Below are 20,093 nucleotides of genomic sequence, written 5' to 3'. Positions count from 1 at the left end.
GATGTGTAGTGATATCTCATTGTGATTTTGATTTGCAGTTCCTTAATGACTAATGATGCTGAGAATTTTTTCAAGTGCTTTTTGGCCATGCGTGTACCTTCTCTGGAGAAATGTCTGTTCATGCCCTTGGTCCATTTTTTATATGGTGTTGTCTTTTTGTTGTTGAGTGGTAGAACAAAGGATATTTGATACCCAGTGTAGTGCTCCTTGGGTCAGGTAAATAATTATGAGGAAATATCCAAAGGCAGTATTCTTAAATTACATATAAATGTAGATTTTTAAAATTATTTTTTCAACATAACTTCGTATTATGGAAAATCTTCAACATACATAAAAGTAGAGATCACATGAACCCAAAAGATAGCTGTTGCCAGTTCTTAACCACTTTTCCAGTTGGCTTTGGCTGGAGTGTTTTGATGTAAATCCCATACAACATAGTACTTCATTCACCCTTAAATAATTCATTATATAGGGGTGCCTGGGTGGCTCAGTGGGTTAGGCCTCTGCCTTCGGCTTGGGTCGTGGTCTCAGGGTCCTGGGATTGAGCCCCGTGTCGGGCTCTCTGCTCAGCGGGGAGCCTGAAGCCCCTCTCTCTCTGCCTGCCTCTCTGCCTACTTGTGATCTCTGTCTGTCAAATAAATAAATAAAATCTTTAAAAAAAAAATTCATTATATATTTCTAACATGTAAGGACTTCATAAAAAATTATATACCATTATCAATTTTTAAAAAGTAATATATAGCCTTACTATCATCTAATATCCAGTCCACGTTGAATTTTTTCCCACTGTCTCAAAAATTTCTTCTTATAGTTGCCTTCCTTAGTAAGTATCCAAATAAAGTCCATATTGTTTTTGTTAATATGCCTTTAGGCTTAAAAAATATATATCTATACTAGCTTCCTGCTATCCTTTACCTTCCCATTTAAGAGAAAATGCAGTTTTTCTCTGAATTTTTTGAAGAAACAATCATTTTTCTAAACAATTTCCAACATTCTTCATTTGGCTAATTTTGTGCTTATGGTATTTCTAAGTATATTCATTTAATCTCCTTATTTCATGTAAACTACAGGCTTGATTAGATTCAGAATGAGTTTTTGTTTTTTGAGGTTTTGTTAGTTTTTCTGCCAAGCTCACTTATTATTCCCTATATTACATAAGGAGACACTTAAGGCGTAGATGTCTCACTTTTAGTAATGTTAGTAGGTTTAGTAATGATCAGTGGGTTCAGGCCTCATGGATCTATAGTAAATTTTCCCAGCAACCTTACATCTAATGTTTTTGTTTTTGTTTTTGTTTTTGTTTTTAAGATTTTATTCATTTATTTGACATAGATCACAAGCAGGCAGAGAGAGAGGGGGAAGCAGGCTCCCTACTGAGCAGAGAGCCTGATGATGCGGGGCTTGATCCCAGGACCCTGGGATCGAGGTTTAACCCACTGAGCCACCCAGGCGCCCCATATCTTTTCCTTTAAATGCTGAAATACCATAGTATTACTGAAGTAATACTTGGTTCCTGATGGCATTAACATAATTACTTACTTGCTTTATGCTACTGTGTACCTGAATATACCTTAGGATTATACATCCCTCTAAGAATATAAAAATCAAAAACACTGTGTTCGACAAACCATAAGTGACTCTTAATCTCACAAAACAAACTGAGGGTTGCTGGGGGAAGGGGGGTTGGGAGAAGGGGGTGGGATTATGGACATTGGGGAGGGTATGTTCTTTGGTGAGTGCTGTGAAGTGTGTAAACCTGGTGATTCACAGACCTGTACTCCTGGGGATAAAAATATATGTTTATAAAAAATAAAAAATTAAAAAACCAAAAAAACACTGTGTTCTAAAGTCACCTGCAGTAATTCACCCCAGATGAATATGCAACCAATTTAATGTATGTTTCAGCTTTTTTATTTTTAAGTATTGTTTTGTCTTACTCTTTTTTTTTTTTTTTTAAGATTTTATTTATTTATTTGACAGAGAGAGATCACACATAGGCAGAGAGGCAGGTAGAGAGAGAAAGGAGGAAGCGGGCTCTCTGATGCGGGGCAGAGAGCCCGACGCGGGGCTCGATCCCAGGACCGTGGGATCGTGACCTGAGCTGAAGGCAGAGGCTTTAACTCTCTGAACCACCCAGGCGCCCCTGTCTTACTCTTTTTAATTAAATTTTTAAAATTCATTTTTCCTACACATTGTTTTATAATTACATAAAACATGTACATGAGTCCCAAGTATAAAATACGGTACACTGAGAAAAGTCTAGTTCTGTCCTGCTTTCCCTTGGTTCCTTCTTCCTCTATATAAGTTTATTACTTCTAAATTTCTCCTACCACTGTTTCCTTTGGAAAATACAACAAAAGCAGACAATGGTTGTCTCTCTTTCCCTTTCTTAGATAAAAAATACTATATTAAGCACACTATTCTGCACTTTGCTGTTCTTATTTTTAAAGATTTTATGTATTTATCTGACAGAGAGACTGAAAGAGCACACGTAGGGGGAGCAGCACAGGGAGGGGGGAAACAGGGAGCCTGATCCCAGCATCTGGACCACCCAGGTGCACCTGTTTTTTTGGTCTGTTTTTTTTCCAAAGTAAGCTCTACACCCAACATGGAGCTTGAACTTATGACCCTAAGATTAAGAGTCCAATGCTCTACTAACTGAGCCAATCAGGCACCCCTTTTGCTTTTTTTTTTTTTTTTTAACTTAAGGTATATAGAGATCACATCCTAGCAAAACATATACATTGTCCTCATTCCTTTCAACAGCTGCAGAGTACTCCACTGGAAGGATCTACCAGTTTATTAAATACATCTCTTCTTCTTCTTCTTTTTTTTTTTTTTTTTAAAGATTTTATTTATTTATTTGACAGACAGAGATCACAAGTAGGCAGAGAGGCATTCAGAGAGAGGAGGAAGCAGGCTCCCTGCTGAGCAGAGAGCCCGATGCGGGGCTCGATCCCAGGACCCTGGGTTCATGACCTGAGCCGAAAGCAGAGGCTTTAACCCACTGAGCCACCCAGGCGCCCCTACATCTCTTCTTCATAGACATTCAGGTTGCTTCCAGATGTTTGCTATTACAAATAGTACTTTGTAACTATGCATTCTAGGGGCACCTAGCTGGCTTAGTCACAAAACCACACAACTCTTTACCTCAGGGTTGTGAATCTGAGCCCCACGATAGGTGTAAAGAGTACTTAAATAAAAAATTTTAAAAAACAAACAAACTATGTATTCCGTATTTTTTGTTATATCTTTGGCAAACATTTATAGAAATGGAACTGTCAGGCCAAAGAATAAGTGCATATGTGATTTTGGTAGAAACTGCGGAATACCTCTTTTTAACATGTACACCACTTAGTACTGCCACCATTATTGGATGAAAGTACCTATTTTCCCACAGCCCTGACAACAAAATATACTGCAAACTTCTGAATTCTACCAATCTGATACATGAGAGATGGTCAATATAATTTTCATGGATATTTCTCTTGCTATATATGAGAAACACTGAGTATATTTTGTATGCTTTTTCTCATCCATGTTGTTTGTATCTTTTGCCAATTTTTCAATTGGGTGGCTGATATCTTTTTGTCATTTTTTTACTTTGCTAATATTTTCTGTGATTCAATTAAAAAAATATTCAGTCGTGGTGCCTGAGTGGCTCAGTTGTTAAGTGTCTGCCTTAACAACCTGGCTGTGCTTAACAACCCCAGGTTGTGATCCTGGGGTCCGGGATAGAGCCCCACATCAGGCTCTCTGCTTGGTGGGAAGCCTGTCTCTCCCTTTCCCACTTCCCCTACTTGTGTTAGCTCTCTCGCTGTATCTCTCTCTGTCATATAAATAAATAAAATCTTAGAAAAAATACTTCGTCATCTATCAGTCTTTTCTGTTACTGCTTCTGGATTTGGAGTAAAAAATAGTGTTTCCTATATATAGAGAGGAATTCACTCTTGTATTCTTTATTAGTTGTATGACATATTTTTAACTAACAAATATTTATGACCTACTTGGAATTTAAGTAGCTATGGTGTATAAGAAATATATCCAATTTTATCTTTTTCCACATCTATTCAAGTTGTCCCATGTCACTTATTGAAAGTTTCCTTCACACACACTCACACACAAAATTCTACCTGACTAAAGTTCTAAATCAGAAAGGTAAAACAATAAAGCTTCTAAAAGGTAAATGTACTTCATTCATAACCTTGGCATAGGTTAAGATTTTTTAAATAGAATGCAGATGGTAAAGACTATGAAGGCATCATCCCAGTGGTTCTTATTATATTTTTGTTTGTAATTTCTGTTTTCCAATTTTTAAAGACAATTTTTAAATTTCTTTCATTAAAAAAAAAACTTCTACTTTTCCTTTACTTACTATCTGTATAATCTTTGGCCTCTCTAACTCAGTTCTTTAAATTATAAAAGTGGATCTGTGTCACTTCTTTTTAAGGCTGCTAAATATTAAATGAGAAATTTATTCTAAAATGTTACAGCACTATCACATAGATTATGATCACAAAAACTGATATGTAAAAATAAAGATGGGGTTGAGTCTGGGGATTCTTAGCTAACTCTAGAAATTGTCATCCTCTTGCCCTGATAGCCAGTAAGAGAGACAAGATAGTGATCTATCTTACCTGGCCCCAGAAACTGGCATCCTCGAGCCCTGACAGCAGCCCACAGATTGGCAGACAATTGCTGGGGATTCTGGTGCTGTAATATTAGTTCTGTTACAGTTCTTTCTCCAAGCGAACGGGCTGCTCGCATTGCTCTGACACGACCTTCTTCCTCCACCAGTTGACAGTTTACAAGTGTCACCAGTTTCCTTTGCATTGGACGGCTCAGTGCACTCTGGTTCAAACTAGCTACACCTTTAAGAGAAAGGAAACAAAGTAAAGTTTTTTCAATTAAATAAGACAAGTTAATTTTCGTTATCCATACTTAACTATGAAGCCATATTTTGTAATGCGTCCTTCTACTGTTTTAACAAGTTTGTCCTGAACCTATTTATTACTATTCTGTGGTAACAGGAGTCTAATTTGCAGTTACTTCAAATTTTATATAGGTATACTGTTCTCTGAATTGTATGTGTCCCTCAAGAGAGTACTTTGGATTTATTTAGTCTGTTCTCCATCCAGTTAATTAATGAAAACTTTAATCAAAAGTATGATTAATAACAGCTCTAACTTTATTGTATACATGACATTTAGAAATACAAATTAATGGCAAGCTCTTAGATCATAATCCCTTTTCCTGAGGATATGCTCCAGCAATTCTTTCCTCTCTCCTGTATCATTACATTTCTATTTGACTGTTCCCATCAGCAAACACTAAAAACAAGCATGCTGTTACTTCATCCATCTTAAAAATAAGTAAACCTTTTTATTCATCTATCCTTGCCTAACTCTGCCCCATTTATTTCTTCTCTTTTGTACCAATTCTCTAGTATTGTCTATATTCACTATCTCCAAATTCCTTGCTTCACAATATTTAAAACCTATTCCAATCAAGTTGTTGCTACTATCACTTCATCAAAACTGCCTGTTCATGACAATTACATCTACTCTGCTAAGTCAATGGTCAATTCTCAGTCCTTACCTTATTTCACCTTCAGCCCTCAACACAGATGATCCTCCTAATTCCTTTAAACACTTCCTTTAATTGGCTTCCAGAACACTCCATCCTCCTGTTTTTCTTCTTTCCTTTTATTCCAGGTCTTCTCTTCTGATTTAACCTTTTCTTCCTGACTTCTTAATGTCAAAGGGCCTCAGGACCCAGTTTTTGTTTTCTTCTTTAACTACATTCACCACATACATCATCTTAACCAATCTTATTAATTGCTCTAAATACTACCTGTATGTTAAGGACTCCCAAAGATAGTTTCTATACCTCCTTCCTTAACACATATCCATTGGTTACTCAATAGCATCCAAATGAAGATTTGACACCAAACATAACATGACTAAAACTGGTGATCTTCCCATCCAAACTTGATCTATCTTCAGTATCCCTTGTCTAGACTGATGGTAATCTCTTTTTCTAGGTGCTCAGACCCCAAAGCCCAGGAGTCTTCTTTGATTCTGCTCTTTCTCTCACGTCCCACAAACAATAATTCAGAAAATCCTCTTGATTCTATCGTCAAAATATATCCACGCCATTCACTTCTACCTCCACTGCTATTCTTTTTTTTTTTTTCTTTTAAAGATTTTATTTATTTGACAGATAGAGATCACAAATAGGCAGAGAGGTAGGCAGAGAGAGAGAGAGAGAGGAGGAAGCAGGCTCCCTGCTGAGCAGAGAGCCCGATGTGGGGCTCAATCCTAGGACCCTGGGATCATGACCTGAGCCGAAGGCAGAGGCTTTAACCCACTGAGCCACCCAGGCGCCCCCTCCACTGCTATTCTTAGCCCATTAGCCTATAAGCCAATACCTGTTCCCTTTTACATTCACCCTCACCCTTTTACACTGCATTCTCAACAGAGCAGCTACACAGAGCCTAGGATTGTGTCACTCCTCTGCTTAAAACCCTAGAATGAATCCCCAATTTCACTTGCAGTAAAAGTTCAAGTCTTTAAAATGGCTTGCAAGTCTACACGTTATCTGGTCTTACTACTTCCTTTCTATGTCCTACTGTTCTCCCCCTAACACACACTACTCCAGGCACACTCTCCTATTATTGTTCTTTGAAGATACTAGGCATGTCTTGGGGACTTTACTACTGCCTCTCTGGAAAAGTCTTTTTTTTTTTTTTCCTTTCAAGATTTATTTATTTATTTGAGAGAGAAACAGTACAAGGGAGAGAGAATCCTAAGCGGACACTATGCTGAGCACAGAGCTCACATGGGGCTCCATCTCAGAACCCTGAGATCATGACCTGAACCAAAACCAAGAGCTGGATACTTAACTGACTGTGCCACTCAGGTGCCCCATCCTTACTGCTGCTCGAACACTCTTTTCCCAAGAACCTACATGGCTATCTTACCTCTTTCATCTCAAGTTTAGAAGCTAACTTCTTAAAGCACCTTCTGTAAAACTTCAATCTGGCCTTGTCCCCTCATCCGGACATTTCTGATTCCTCTAAATGTATTTTTACTTTCATAATGATTATCAATCGTAACATACTAAATAATTTTTATTATGTTTGTCATTTATTATACTTTTTCCCTTTTCTAAAATGTAAGTGCTATAATGGCAAGCATTTTTTTTTTAATGGCAAGCATTTTTTTTTTTAAGATTTTATTTATTTGACAGACAGAGATCACAAGTAGGCAGAGAGGCAGGCAGAGAGAGAGGGGGAAGCAGGCTCCCCGCTGAGCAGAGAGCCCGATGCAGGACTCGATCCCAGGACCCTGGGATCATGACCTGAGCTGAAAGCAGAGGCTTTAACCCACTGAGCCACCCAGATGCCCTATGGCAAGCATTTTTATTCATATAAGCCAAATACAAAAATATTGCCCAGCACTTAGTACATGCTTGTTAGGTATCTGTTCAATAAATGAATGACTGAATTAATGAGGCAGATAGGCTGTTTCTCAAAGAAATCACTATGTCCTCAGTATTCAATGGCACAAAGCACAGACAGGTATAAAATAAATACTTAACTGATTCATCTATGATGTGTGGGTCACTACATATGCAATGATGAACAAAACAGAATTCTGTTTCTGTCACAACACTTAAAATAATTTATTGCACTTACATGCCTATCTCCCTCAACAGACTGTGGGCTCTGTGAAGGCAGGGACCCTAACCACAGCAAGTGCTCAATAAAATTGAATGAATGATTAAATGAATACCTCAAATTGTCTTAGTACAACTTATCAAAATTAATATTCTGCTACAGCACTATTACTTTAATGAATAGGAACTGTAGAAATTTCAATATGTAGTGTCTGATGAATTCTTAAAATAGTAACAATACCGGTTATTTTCAGAAAATGATATAATGTTCTCCATCAGAAAGTTTTCCAAGAATTGTCCAAACTTTTTAAAAACTCAAAATTAGGGGCGCCTGGGTGGCTCAGTTGGTTAAGCATCTGCCTTCAGCTCAGGTCATGATCTCAGGGTCCTGGGACTGAGCCCCACATCTGGCTCTCTGCTCAGCAGGGAGCCTGCTTTTCCCTTTCCCTCTGTCTACTTGTGATCTCCCTCTGTCAAATAAATAAATAAATAAATAAATATCTTTTTTTTTTTTTTTTAAAGATTTTATTTATTTATTTTACAGAGAGAGATCACAGTAGGAGAGAGGAAGGGAAGCAGGCCCCCTGCTGAGCAGAGAGCCCGATGTGGGACTCGATCCCAGGACCCTGAGATCATGACCTGAGCCGAAGGCAGCGGCTTAACCCACTGAGCCACCCAGGCGCCCCAAATAAATAAATATCTTTAAAACAAAACAAAACTCAAAATTATTTAATAAGGTATCAACATTAGGTCTTTCGAAGTAAATGTATTACCAAATCCTGCTCACAAGTAAAAAGACTTTTTAGGAACTTACCTTTACCTCCACTTAGTGGTTTCAAGTAGAGTGCCAAATCCTCAACACATTTCTTTGCAACCTCATAGTGTTTATTCTCACCTAGATTACTTAACTTTATTGACTGATGATCTGGTACCTAAAAACAAAGAAAAACCGAGGAAATACATTCATCCAGCTCATGGAACTATTATTTACATATTTGATAATAATCTTGGTGAATATAAAATTATAATACAGAGACAATATATCAAAGTAGCTTAAGCAAAATTAAAGCCGAACACCTAGCCAAACTGCCTTCCAAGAACCAAAGTGACCATACTTAATAGCAGGGATTCAGTGTATTAATAAATGGAAAAAGCAGCAGGTAGTTAATATTGTATTAATATTAATTTCTTTGGCACCTGGGTGGCTCAGTTGGTTAAGCAACTGCCTTCAGCTCACGATCCTGGAGTCCCAGGATTGAGTCCCGCATCGGGCTCCCTGCCCAGCAGGGAGTCTGCTTCTCCCTCTCTCTCTGCCCCCTCATGGTCTCTCTCTTGCTCTCAAATCAATAAATACAATCTTTAAAAAATATATTAAATTTCTTAAGCTTGATAACTATGCTATAATTTTGACAGATGTTAACATTAGGGGAAATTGCAGAAAGTTATACAGGCTCTCTACACTATTTTTTGTAACTTTTAAAAAAGTATTTCAAAATAACTAGGAAAAAAGTACTTAGCACCCTCTCACTATATAATTTACTTATTACATTTATCAATAATGGTCTGTCCCCTTTCTGTAGAATAGAAGCAACACAAGAAACAAGAAACAGTATTTTTTTTTTAAAGTAGGCTCCGTGCCCAGCATGGAGCTCAGTGTGGGGCTTGAATTCACAACTCTGAGATCAAGACCTGAGCTAAAATCAACAGTCAGATGCTCAACTGACTGAGCCACCCAGGAACCCCAAGACACAGTATTTTTTTTTTTTTTAAGATTCTATTTATTTATTTGACAGAGATCACAAGTAGGCAGAGAGGTAGGCAGAGAGTGAGGAAGGGAAGCAGGCTCCCTGATGAGTAGAGAGCCCAACGTGGGGCTTGATCCCAGGACCCTAGATCAAGACCGGAGCCAAAGACAGAGGCTTTAACCCACTGAGCCAACCAGGCACCCTCAAGACACAGTATTCTTAATGAAAGGTCAAAACTTGGGCATCAACTAAAGCTCCACCACTTCTATGAGTGATCCTGAGTAAATTACTTAAGTGCTCCAACTCAAGGTTTTCCTATATGAACAATGGAGATAAAAATCTCTATTTCATACTGCCACTATGAAAATTCATTTTAATCCAACCAATATTGGTATTTATGGAGTACTTTAACATGTTCCAAACACAGTTTTGGGCATTAGGCATCTATCAGTAAGCAAAACAGTTAAAATTTCTTGCCATTGTACAGCTTACATTCTCATGAAGAGAGGATGGAGCCAATAGATCAAAAAACATAATAAATAAATAGGTAATATGATAGAAACTGGTCAGTAAAAATTACACGGCAAGGAAAGGGGGATCAGGAGTGCTGGATAGGAGCTGCAATTTTAACAGGGGTGGTCAGGATAGGTTTCCTTGGAAATCATGACATTTGAATAAAGACTTGAAAGAGGAGAGAAAACGAACATTCTAGGAAAAGATAACAGTCGCTACAAAATCCCTCAGTAGGTATTTTTAACAATTTAACAATTGGCTAGGAAGCAATATAGCTTAAGCAGAAAGAATGAAGTCTGTGATAGTCGTAGGTGGGGCTTTAAAAGTAACAGATCACACTGTATAGGCCTGTAGGTGATTAAGGACCAACTGAGAGGACATTTATAAATGTCCTAAAACATAATACCTGACCTATTTAGCAGGCGTTAAATAAATGGCAGATGGCTAGAATTATTACCAAGAGTATGGTATCCACGGATCTAAGATGCCACTGTTTACAAAACGCACTGTTATTTTATATGCCATTAAGAAAAACTGTTGCCAATTACTACATACTATTGATTATAGATGCATCTTGATTTCACAGTGTCTAACTGGATTATGAACACTGGAAATAAAATAGGTTTTAAAATAAAAACTTCAAATATCAAGATACTAAAAGAATGGAATATTTTTAATTCACTGAATTTTCCAAGAAGTGATTAATCAGAAAAGTCCTTACTTTCTTGCTTTAATATATAGTGCATGATGAACAGAATTTCATCTTCTTCCTAACCTGTAAAATGGGGATAATAACTATCTGAAGAGCTAATGGAAAGAATTAGTAATAATAGATGTTGAATACTTACTATCATACCTAACATAAAGCAAGCCCTTATTAAATGGAAATTATTATAGGTCTAGGGTCTTGGTCTGATTCAGTAAAAAGATTATAAACAAGAAATATTAATTTTATAACACAAGAGCATAAAAACTGTGCAGAAATTGTTACTGATATTCCAGAAACTGGTTTTCTATATATACATCCCTAAATAGACCTTATTTTCTCATTTGTAATATCATCCTAAAAGTGAAGTGAAGTTAAAAAAAAAAAAGACTCTAAAACCTCCATTTGAGGGTCCTAGTTGGTTGGTATCTAGCCAAAGCTTTGATTATATTTCTTTTCATATCACCTAATGAATATGCTTATTTAAAAATGTTCCTTATCCACCAAAATCACTTATAAACATAAATTTTGACCACTGCATTGAACACAAACACATAACTATAATGGAATTCATGTGACATTATCTAAAGGAAATCTTTTGCAGAATATAATCATGACATCAGGTACACTGAATATTTTTGCGGTCTCAAGTATCACTAGACACACTTCATATCCCTTAATGAACAAAGTTCTCTAATTATTACATATACCAAATTAGTAAAATCTTGAAAGCTTACCTGGGCTCCTACTAACTGGAGAAGTGCGAAGTTGACAGGAAGCACATCAATGTCTGTGTTGATGGCAGTCTGGTCAAAAGGACAAGCTTTTCGGTGAAGTTTATTCAAGCAGGTCTTGCAAACAGTGTGTGAACAACCTAAACTTATGGGTTTGTGCACATTCTCATCAAATTCATTATAGCAGATTGGACAGGACAGAAATTCTGTCCATTGAGCTGCCTGCACAGGCATTGTGGAAGCTGGATGCTCGGGTTAGCAGTCTAGCAGATCATTATTTTGCTGTGTAGTGTTTTGTAAGCTGGAAATGGACAAAAGTAAGAATTAACAACGTATTCATCATTCACCTTTTAAGAGTTAACTGCTTAAGTCAACCATCATAGCTTCAAAACCTAAAACACTGAATAATTTTATATGGTTTGGATGTCTTTTTCTTTAAATCTATTTGCTGAATTTGTTAAATTTCTGAAATTTTGTCCAGAAGCTATATCTGAATAGTGTCCTTTTCAACTAAACATGTTTATATTGGTTGCTCAAGTTAACAGTGGACTCTCAAAACTTTTATGTATTTTTCTTAACCACCACATCAAGTAAGTAGATTAACTTTGCATGTTTCGTTTTTAGAATACAAATTACTTTGGACTGCTTAGGGTTTTCTGGATAGCTACTATCCCCAAACATATTAAGAAATGGCCTAGGAGTTACTAGACTTCGAAAACTATTGATCTAAAGAATATCATAGTGAGTCAAGTGTCATAGTGAGTCAAGCTACCTGCATGACCAAGTCAGACAATGTTCGGCTCGGGAGCTTCATGAAAGAAGAAATCTCTGGTCAAGATTTGACTACTAACAAAGGTACTGAAAATCAAATTATCTGAGATGATGATAGAGCAGTTTGTCAGAAAAAAAAAAAAGTGCTAACCTTAAGATACAGAATTACAGTGCCAAATTTGAAAAAAATTGTCTTACAAATCTAGAATGAAGTTCCCTACAATACTTTTGATAAAACACATCTTTTAGTAAGACAGAGCTATAGATAAACAACCCCAAATTGTCAGGTCCAAAGAGCAAGATATGGGAAGAATAAAGCAATATTCTCATCTAATAATTCTAATCAGAAAAAAAAAGCAAAATATAAATTTTTATCTTTACATAGGATTAAAAAGCACATGGAAAAAAACAATAAAATTATTTTTCCTAAGATTAAAATGTTTATTCCATGATTTGTAATAAAATAAAATATTTGGTATCAAAACTATATGCACTCTAACTTGAAATCTTTAGATACCTAACTTGAACACTACATTTCACATTTAACTTTTTATATTTTTCAATTCAAAACTTACATAAGTCGGACAAAGGCTCTCTAGTGAACAGAAATCTAGGTATTTAGGGCAATTAAACAGCCACTACTTTATTTCCTAAGAATGTTTACCAACCCAAATATGTTAGTTCCACAGAAATTAGATGTTTAAAACTATAGTCATACTCAAGACAGAAAAAGTATGTAACTGATGATTCTCCAATATCTCCACATCCAAATGAAGAATTCTGTTAGCCTTTATTTTGCTTCTATGTTCAACAAAAACTAAGGTTTCAAAAAATATATTGGTAAATAAATCACAGGGCTTGTTATATAAAAAGCACCCTGTACAAATTTCTCCTCAAACAGTTCTAATGTAAAGTTCTAATATCTTTAAACTAGCAAAATCTTGCAAGTTATACCTAATTTTATACCTTTTACCTTATACCCTTACATTACCACATCTAGTAAAGCCATCAATCTTAAACCTGATTAATCTGCTTCCAACTTCAGAGATGAGCACTGAACAGGTAAACATACCACTTCTTCAAACTATTTAACATTTGAAATGTTCAGTTTTCCAGGTTGTAGAATTATACAAGGAAAAGGCCTCTGAGGAAGAAGGCATTTTATCTTGAATCTACTACTGAGAGCCCTAATGTAGTTAATAACCTGAACTGATACAATATTTATCAAAACAAGACACTGCATCTATTTTTTCATACAGCCACCTGTTTGGAAATGCTATAATTTTGTGGGTTCCGGTATCACAGACACTGGGTAACAGGACACTAGTAGAAAACAATTTTCCTTATTTCATTTTCCAAGATCATCCTGAAATACTTTACATTAGTAAATGAGTAGGGGGTGGGAGAAGCTGTTTAAGTTTGAACTAAACATAAAAATGCTATCTTTCATATTTTCTTTTACCTGTTAGTTTTCAAGTGTTTCATACTTCTCCAGAATATAATTAATAGTTTTATGTTATAATATCCCACATGTGTTTCCAGGTCTACAAACACCAGATACTGTAATATAATTAATGCTTGAGAAGTTTGACTTCTAGTAGAAACTGAATTAATACCTTTAAAAAAAAAAAAGAAAGAAAGAAAAATTCTGCCACAACTTGTCAGTAATTCTGCCAAATTCTCCTGCTATGTGTCAGAGTCTAACTTTCTGACAGGAAAATATGTACTGAATTCTCCTTATATAAGTCATAAGGAAAAGTTTGATTTTTTTAAAATGTTTTTTCTTCAGTACCATTATCAATAAATTGTAGATTCCTCAATTAAGATAAAGAGAGATAAAATTTTATCTAAAACACAGAAGTAGCTTATATAGTCCACCAAAATTTTTTTTTTAATATTTTATTTATTTATTTGACAGAGAGAGAGATCACAAGTAGGCAGAGAGGTAGGCAGAGAGAGAGAGGGAAGCAGGCTCCCTGCTGAGCAAAGAGCCCGATGTGGGACTCGATCCCAGGACCCTGAGATCATGACCTGAGCCAAAGGCAGCAGCTTAACCCACTGAGCCACCTAGGCGCCCCTAGTCCACCAAAATCTTTAATTCATGATAGCAAAAGTGACTTTCATTTCTTTTTTTTTTTTTTTTGTCTTTCATTTCTTTAAAAAGGGTACTTCATAAACATTTACCTAGGAAGTATTTTTATAACCCAAAATGATAAATAGCTTATTGTCTTTATAATTTAACAATCATCTACATGAACCATAGCAAGCAAAGAATATATACTGATGTATAAGACTTCCAGATTTATACTAATAATTCCATAGTAACTTATTTGACTCTATGGAAGTCTAAATTGCTAATAACACTTAGAGTTAAGAGTCAAGTATCAAACTTGAAGATACTCCCAAAACATTTCAAAGTGAGATAAAATGGATTAAATAGCCAAAACTCAAAACAAACAAAAAGCCCACAACTCTAAATACGTAAAGAGACTATTTAGGAAAACCATTCTAATTAAATTACTTGAATTAACTGAGTAACTTTTAGTTAATTGTTAGTAAAATTGAAAAAGAATAGCAATATAGAGAAGAGAAGAAACATTCCATTAGAGTGGGACCTTAAAAAGATTTTCCTGAAGTAATTTTCCAGGCTGTAAGTTCCCTGTTATGAATACTAACTTGTAAAATAGAAAGAGTAATTAATAGGCTTTTCTTATATGATGCAAATTATGCATTGCTTTATTAGGAGCAAACTGCATACCAGCTAAGTACTCTCAATTTTTGTTATTAGTCCACCATGACATTATACAGCCAGTTCTGGACTATGCCATCTGATTTTAAAATGCCAGAATAAAGGTTATAATTCTTTCACTACTGTATAATAAAAGTATCTAGTATTTTACAATTCTCTTCATAAAAATGTAAACATTAGGGCTCAAGTGTGTTAAGACATTCATTGTTTTCATTTTAGTTCACCTACGTGAGGAATTTAAGCTACTGAAAAGTACTGAGAAGTACTTCTCAATTCAGAAATCTTACAAATAATTAGTATAGACTTCAAAAATTATATTCAAAGCATCAGGTACAAATGAGACCTTAGCCTATTAAAATAGCAAACAAAACCAATGGAAATAATGTACAAACTCTAAAACTCCGCACTCAACACACTAAAGGGACTAGAGGAAAAGGAATTGAAGTACAGTTTTAAAGACTGCTATTGTAAGTGACTTTAGTATAAGTTAGCAAAGTATAAGACTCAACTTTTTCTTAAATTCACGCTGAGACTGAACTAAGTTTTTTATTTTTTAAAGATTTTATTTATTTATTTGTCAGTGAGAGAGAGACAGAGAGCAAAAGCAGGGGGAGTGGCAGGCAGAGGGAGAAGGAGAAACAGGCTCCCCGCAAAGTAGAGGGAGCCCAATGTGGGACTCCATCCCAGGATCCTGGGATCATGATCTGAGCCAAAGGCAGACAGACGTTAACTGACTGAGCCACCTGGGCATCCCATAAACTCAGTTTTTTAATCAGTATAAGATTTAACTTCTCATCTTCTAGTATAACACAAATACAATAATTTTCTATTTTAATTAGCATATCCAATAAAGATTTGCTTTAGTGATGACAAGACAGGAACAATACTTATTTTTGAGACAGAACTTACTCACCTCTGACTATCACTAATGGCCACTTGAGAACTTTAACCTTCATATTACCAAAGTCATTAGTCTTTTGATTACTCTGATTGCAAGATGATACTATGTTAGGAAATTTTTGGTTTTCAAGTGCTTACTTTTATTCAGGTAATTTATTTCTCAGAAGAGCAGTGTTGTTTTAAACAGTGCTATCTAGGGGCGCCTGGGTGGCTCAGTTGGTTAAGCAACTGCCTTCGTCTCAGGTCATGATCCCCAGGTCCTGGGATCAAGTCCCACATCGGGCTCCCCGACTCTGCGGGAAGCCTGCTTCTCCTTCTCCCTCTGTCTGTCACTCCCCCTGCTTGTGCTCTCATTCTCTCTCTGTCAAAGAAATAAATAAAATTTTTAAAAATAATAATAATAATAAAATAAACAGTGCTGTCTAATAGAAACACAATGTGAGCTACAAGTAATTTAAAGTTTTCTAGTAGTCATATTAAAAAAGGGAAAACATGAAAATAACTTTAATAATGTAATTTAACCCAATTTATCTAAAATACCATTTTGACATGTAATTTACGTAAAAAATTATTAAGGTAGCTTCAATTATTATTTTTTGCACTAGGTCTCTGAAATCTGGTGTGTATTTTATTTTACATTTATACCACATCTCAACTCACACTAGCCACATTTCAAGTGCTCAATTGCCACATGTGGCTATAGGCTTGTATTGGACAGTGCTATTCCAGAGTACTTAAAATTATAAAGCAATAATCAAAAGTAATATTTATTAAGAATTTGAGGTGAAAGTCACAACTACACTTAAGAAGTTTTCACAAAACTAGAAATCCTGAGAAACATAAAGATGCAACTTAAGAGAGTTACCAGATTGGATGCAAAACATTACTTTTAATTTTCAGTTAGCTTTATTTTACCACATGCTTCCTTTTTCCATAACTAGAAAGTGAAACTTCAATGCAGTCCAACCAAAACAGTAAGTGCTTATTATAATAAGGCCTTGTAGTAAGTTTATTTAGCATTCTTAGGATACTGCATATAGCTTCAAAGTTCTATTTCCGAACACAAAATTTTGTGTTAAAAGAAAGCTTTCCCCACCAAAAGAATTTTTGTCAGCTTTTTCAGACTGGAAGATATAGCAAATTACAAAAGCAGAACATGAATTAATGAAAACATATGAACAAAGGACATAAGTCTTCTATGTCAGGTCAACACAACAGTAATAACAGATCAGGGATAACTCAGAGGATCCACTAATGAACATGACTGCAATTCAATCTTCAAATAATAGGAGGCAATTTGAATTTTAACATCTGCTTTTCCTAAACAATATATGCTTAACATTTTGTCCTTCTAGCAATTTTCCTAACTCTAAAATTTGGAAAACATAAATTTCCAAATTAACGAAAATAGCATTTAAAAATTTAACAGGATTTAATGGCCTCTCTTCCTTCAAAAACTAATGGGGAAGTAAACAGCAAAAGAAAAAAATGTTTTAACAGTGGTGTTGCTTTTTAGATAGATAAAAGAAGGTAATAACAGCAAAATCCATAAACTTTTCTTAATGTTTGAAGAAGCCTTAACTAAATTTGTGTATTTAACTAGAAAAAGGCTGCACAGGCTGACTAAAGCATTTTGTTTTTTTGCTTTTGGGTGAAATCATATCAGTGTAGCATAGCAACGTCTGCATTCACAGCTTAATCAAAAGCTCCTATTAGAACTTAATAGTTTGACTAATACAAAAAATGGAGAAAAGATTACTTAAGCACTTTAGCAGTTTGGGGGAGAGTAGGAATTAAAAAGGGGCCCAGGTAAGGAGAGAGTAGGAATTAAAAGAAGGGAACCTAGATGGTTACTTAAAAATAAAACAGGCTGGGAATCACGAGATTACATCTACTTTATGTCAGTGATTACTTGAGACTATTTCGGTGTCAAGGTTCTACCTGCCGGTATCTTAAACTCCTCTGTGATTAGAAGGATGGAAATGACAGCTACTCTCCTGTTCTCCCTTCCTGAGGCTAAGGGCAGAGAAAAGTGGAGCTGCTTCTGAGAAACAAAGATGCTTTCTACCATTCTTCTAAGATGGTGGAAGAGTCTTCTTAAGAGGCTTCCCCAAGAAGGAAAAATGAAAGAAGCAAAGAAAAAAGCCACAGCAGAATTCCGTGGCCGTGTTTCGTGCCATTGCTCCGTCACATTCACTGTGCAACCACTCTGGTCCGGCCATCTCCCTCCCAGGAGGTTAAGCCCTCCCAGGGCATTGTTTGGCCGCGGTCCCTATTTACCACTCGGATCGCCTCCACCATCCCTGCTCTGGGATCTCGCGGAGCCCCAGGACAGAACGCCGAAAAGCTAAGAGAGGGCTTGGTTTCGAGGACCTCCTCCAAAAGCCCTCTCGCCAGCTGGTGTAGAAAACGGAGAGAGAACCCCGGCCTTTGCTTGGGTGGGTTCCTTAGGGGTCAGAGGCTTCTCCTCAGCCGGTGTTGAAGGGAGGTGGCCATTTGCGCCGGGCGCTCGGTATTGAAAAAGCCCTACCAGAGAGGGGCCTCCGCAGGCCCCGGACTCCGGGCCGGGTCCGAGTGTCAGGTGCGGCCCTCAGTTCCCAACCCTCGGGGCACCGGCGACGACAGCACACAGGCCCGGGGCTGAGACCAGTCTCCCACCCGACCGCCGAGGACTTAGGGACCCGAGCTAGGGCCCCAGCCGCATCGTGCCCGCCCCCGCCCTACCTGTGGGGGCCCGGGCGGGGTCGCTAAGGGCCGCTCCCGGGAGCCCCGCGACGGCGCGGCTCGGAGACGGAGGCGCCTCGTCTCGCCGGGGCAGAGCTCGGCGGCGGTTTCACGACCTCAAACTCCATCGGGAGCTATAGGGACAGCCCCGTTGGCGGCGGCGGAGGCCGCGACGGGGCCTCCTCCTCCTCCCTCCGCCTCCGCCTCCTCCTCCTCCTCCTCTCCACGGAGGCGGTCCTGGAGGGATCCCGACCTAGCTCTCGCGAGAAGATACTGCCTCTTTCACGCGAGATCACGCAGGACTGGGAGTTAAGGAGGTGGAAGGAAAGAGTAGTAGCCCCCGCCACCTGGACTGCGCATCAGCTTCCCTCTGGTCGAGTCTAACCACCCCTGTCACGTGACCAGGGAGCCCCGGAGCACTGTGGGAGGTGCTGTTAGGAGGCCTAGAGAAGCCGAAAGGGTTGATGGGAAACTCCCTGCACCTTCATCAGCGCTTTGAGTCAGCCTCCCAGACGCTGATGTGAGACAGAGTCTGACTCCCCTCGTGAAAAGGTAGTCTCCATTGAGCATGATCTGATATATCTGTATTATATTCTATGCACTCTCCGGTAATCAAATACTGACCCGTTCCCTCAATTCCTCCACATATTTGCCAAACAATCTCCCTATTAAAAAAATAAAGAAAAAAAGAAAAGGAAAGCATTTGCTTGGCAGGCACTAACACAGATCTCTTTCTTAAAAAGAAAACTTAACTCTTCAGAAGCTGACAAGGATAAAAATTCAATTAATATCTCAATACTTGTTGAAGGATTTTTCACAGCAAACTGTAAAGCCTAAATTATATATATATTTTTAAGATGAAGAAGCAGAGAAATAAGGGAATTAGCATTTATAAAGTGCTTACCATGTGCTAGGTCCTGTGTTAGGTAATAAAAATTTCATTTTTACTATTGATTTTGGTTTTATTTATTCACTCATTAAAATAATCCTAAAAGGCAGATACTACATATTCTGTTACTGAGAAACTGAAAAACACAGACTAAGAAAAATGGCCATGAGTTGTATTTAAACTCAAGGCACTTTCCTATGTGAAACCAGATGTCCAACAGAGGTAGGTATGAGAGTAAATCCACTATGAATTAAAAGACATATGAACAAGTAGTTTATGAACTGTAAAGATATATGTATATATTCATATATATTCAAATATACATATATATAGACACATACACATTATTCTACTGGATAGTGTATATGACAGTCTGCTGAGATTTTTCAAAGGTGGCCTGACCATCACAGTTAAAATTATACTCCCAATTTCCATTCCCTGGCACTCTCTACCCCTGCTTTATTTTCTCCAACTTCGTTTTCAAAATCTGATATACACCGATTTTACTTGTTTACTGTTTTTCTCCTTCTACTACAATAAACCTTTCATGAGAGCGGGGATTTTTCTCTGCATACCTAACTTCTAATACTATAAAGACTCAGTAAATACTCTTTGACTGAATGAATGGCCAGAAGAAATAGTTTCCTTCTTTAAAATTCACAGATGTAGACATAACACAAAG

At 37.1% G+C, this 20,093-nt stretch overlaps 1 protein-coding gene across 3 annotated transcripts in view; it reads right to left on the bottom strand.

The window, feature by feature from the left end:
- Positions 1 to 18,890, bottom strand: part of RC3H2 (ring finger and CCCH-type domains 2) — a 53,275-nt gene extending 34,385 nt beyond the window's left edge. For 2 of the 3 annotated variants that reach the window (XM_059141346.1, XM_059141347.1), the window contains exons 1-4: positions 18,523 to 18,890; positions 11,382 to 11,679; positions 8,495 to 8,612; positions 4,638 to 4,871 (exon numbers count right to left, since the gene is read on the bottom strand). In XM_059141346.1, coding sequence (XP_058997329.1) covers positions 4,638 to 4,871; positions 8,495 to 8,612; positions 11,382 to 11,612 — 583 coding nt within the window. In that variant the 5' untranslated portion in view covers positions 11,613 to 11,679; positions 18,523 to 18,890. The remainder of the gene's footprint in view (positions 1 to 4,637; positions 4,872 to 8,494; positions 8,613 to 11,381; positions 11,680 to 18,522) is intronic. The other variant, XM_059141345.1, reaches the window with a different exon arrangement.
- Positions 18,891 to 20,093: the final 1,203 nt, after the last annotated feature.

Source organism: Mustela lutreola, chromosome 12, assembly GCF_030435805.1.
Source record: "Mustela lutreola isolate mMusLut2 chromosome 12, mMusLut2.pri, whole genome shotgun sequence".
Lineage (NCBI taxonomy): Eukaryota > Metazoa > Chordata > Mammalia > Carnivora > Mustelidae > Mustela > Mustela lutreola.
This window is presented reverse-complemented; position numbering and strand designations above follow the sequence as displayed.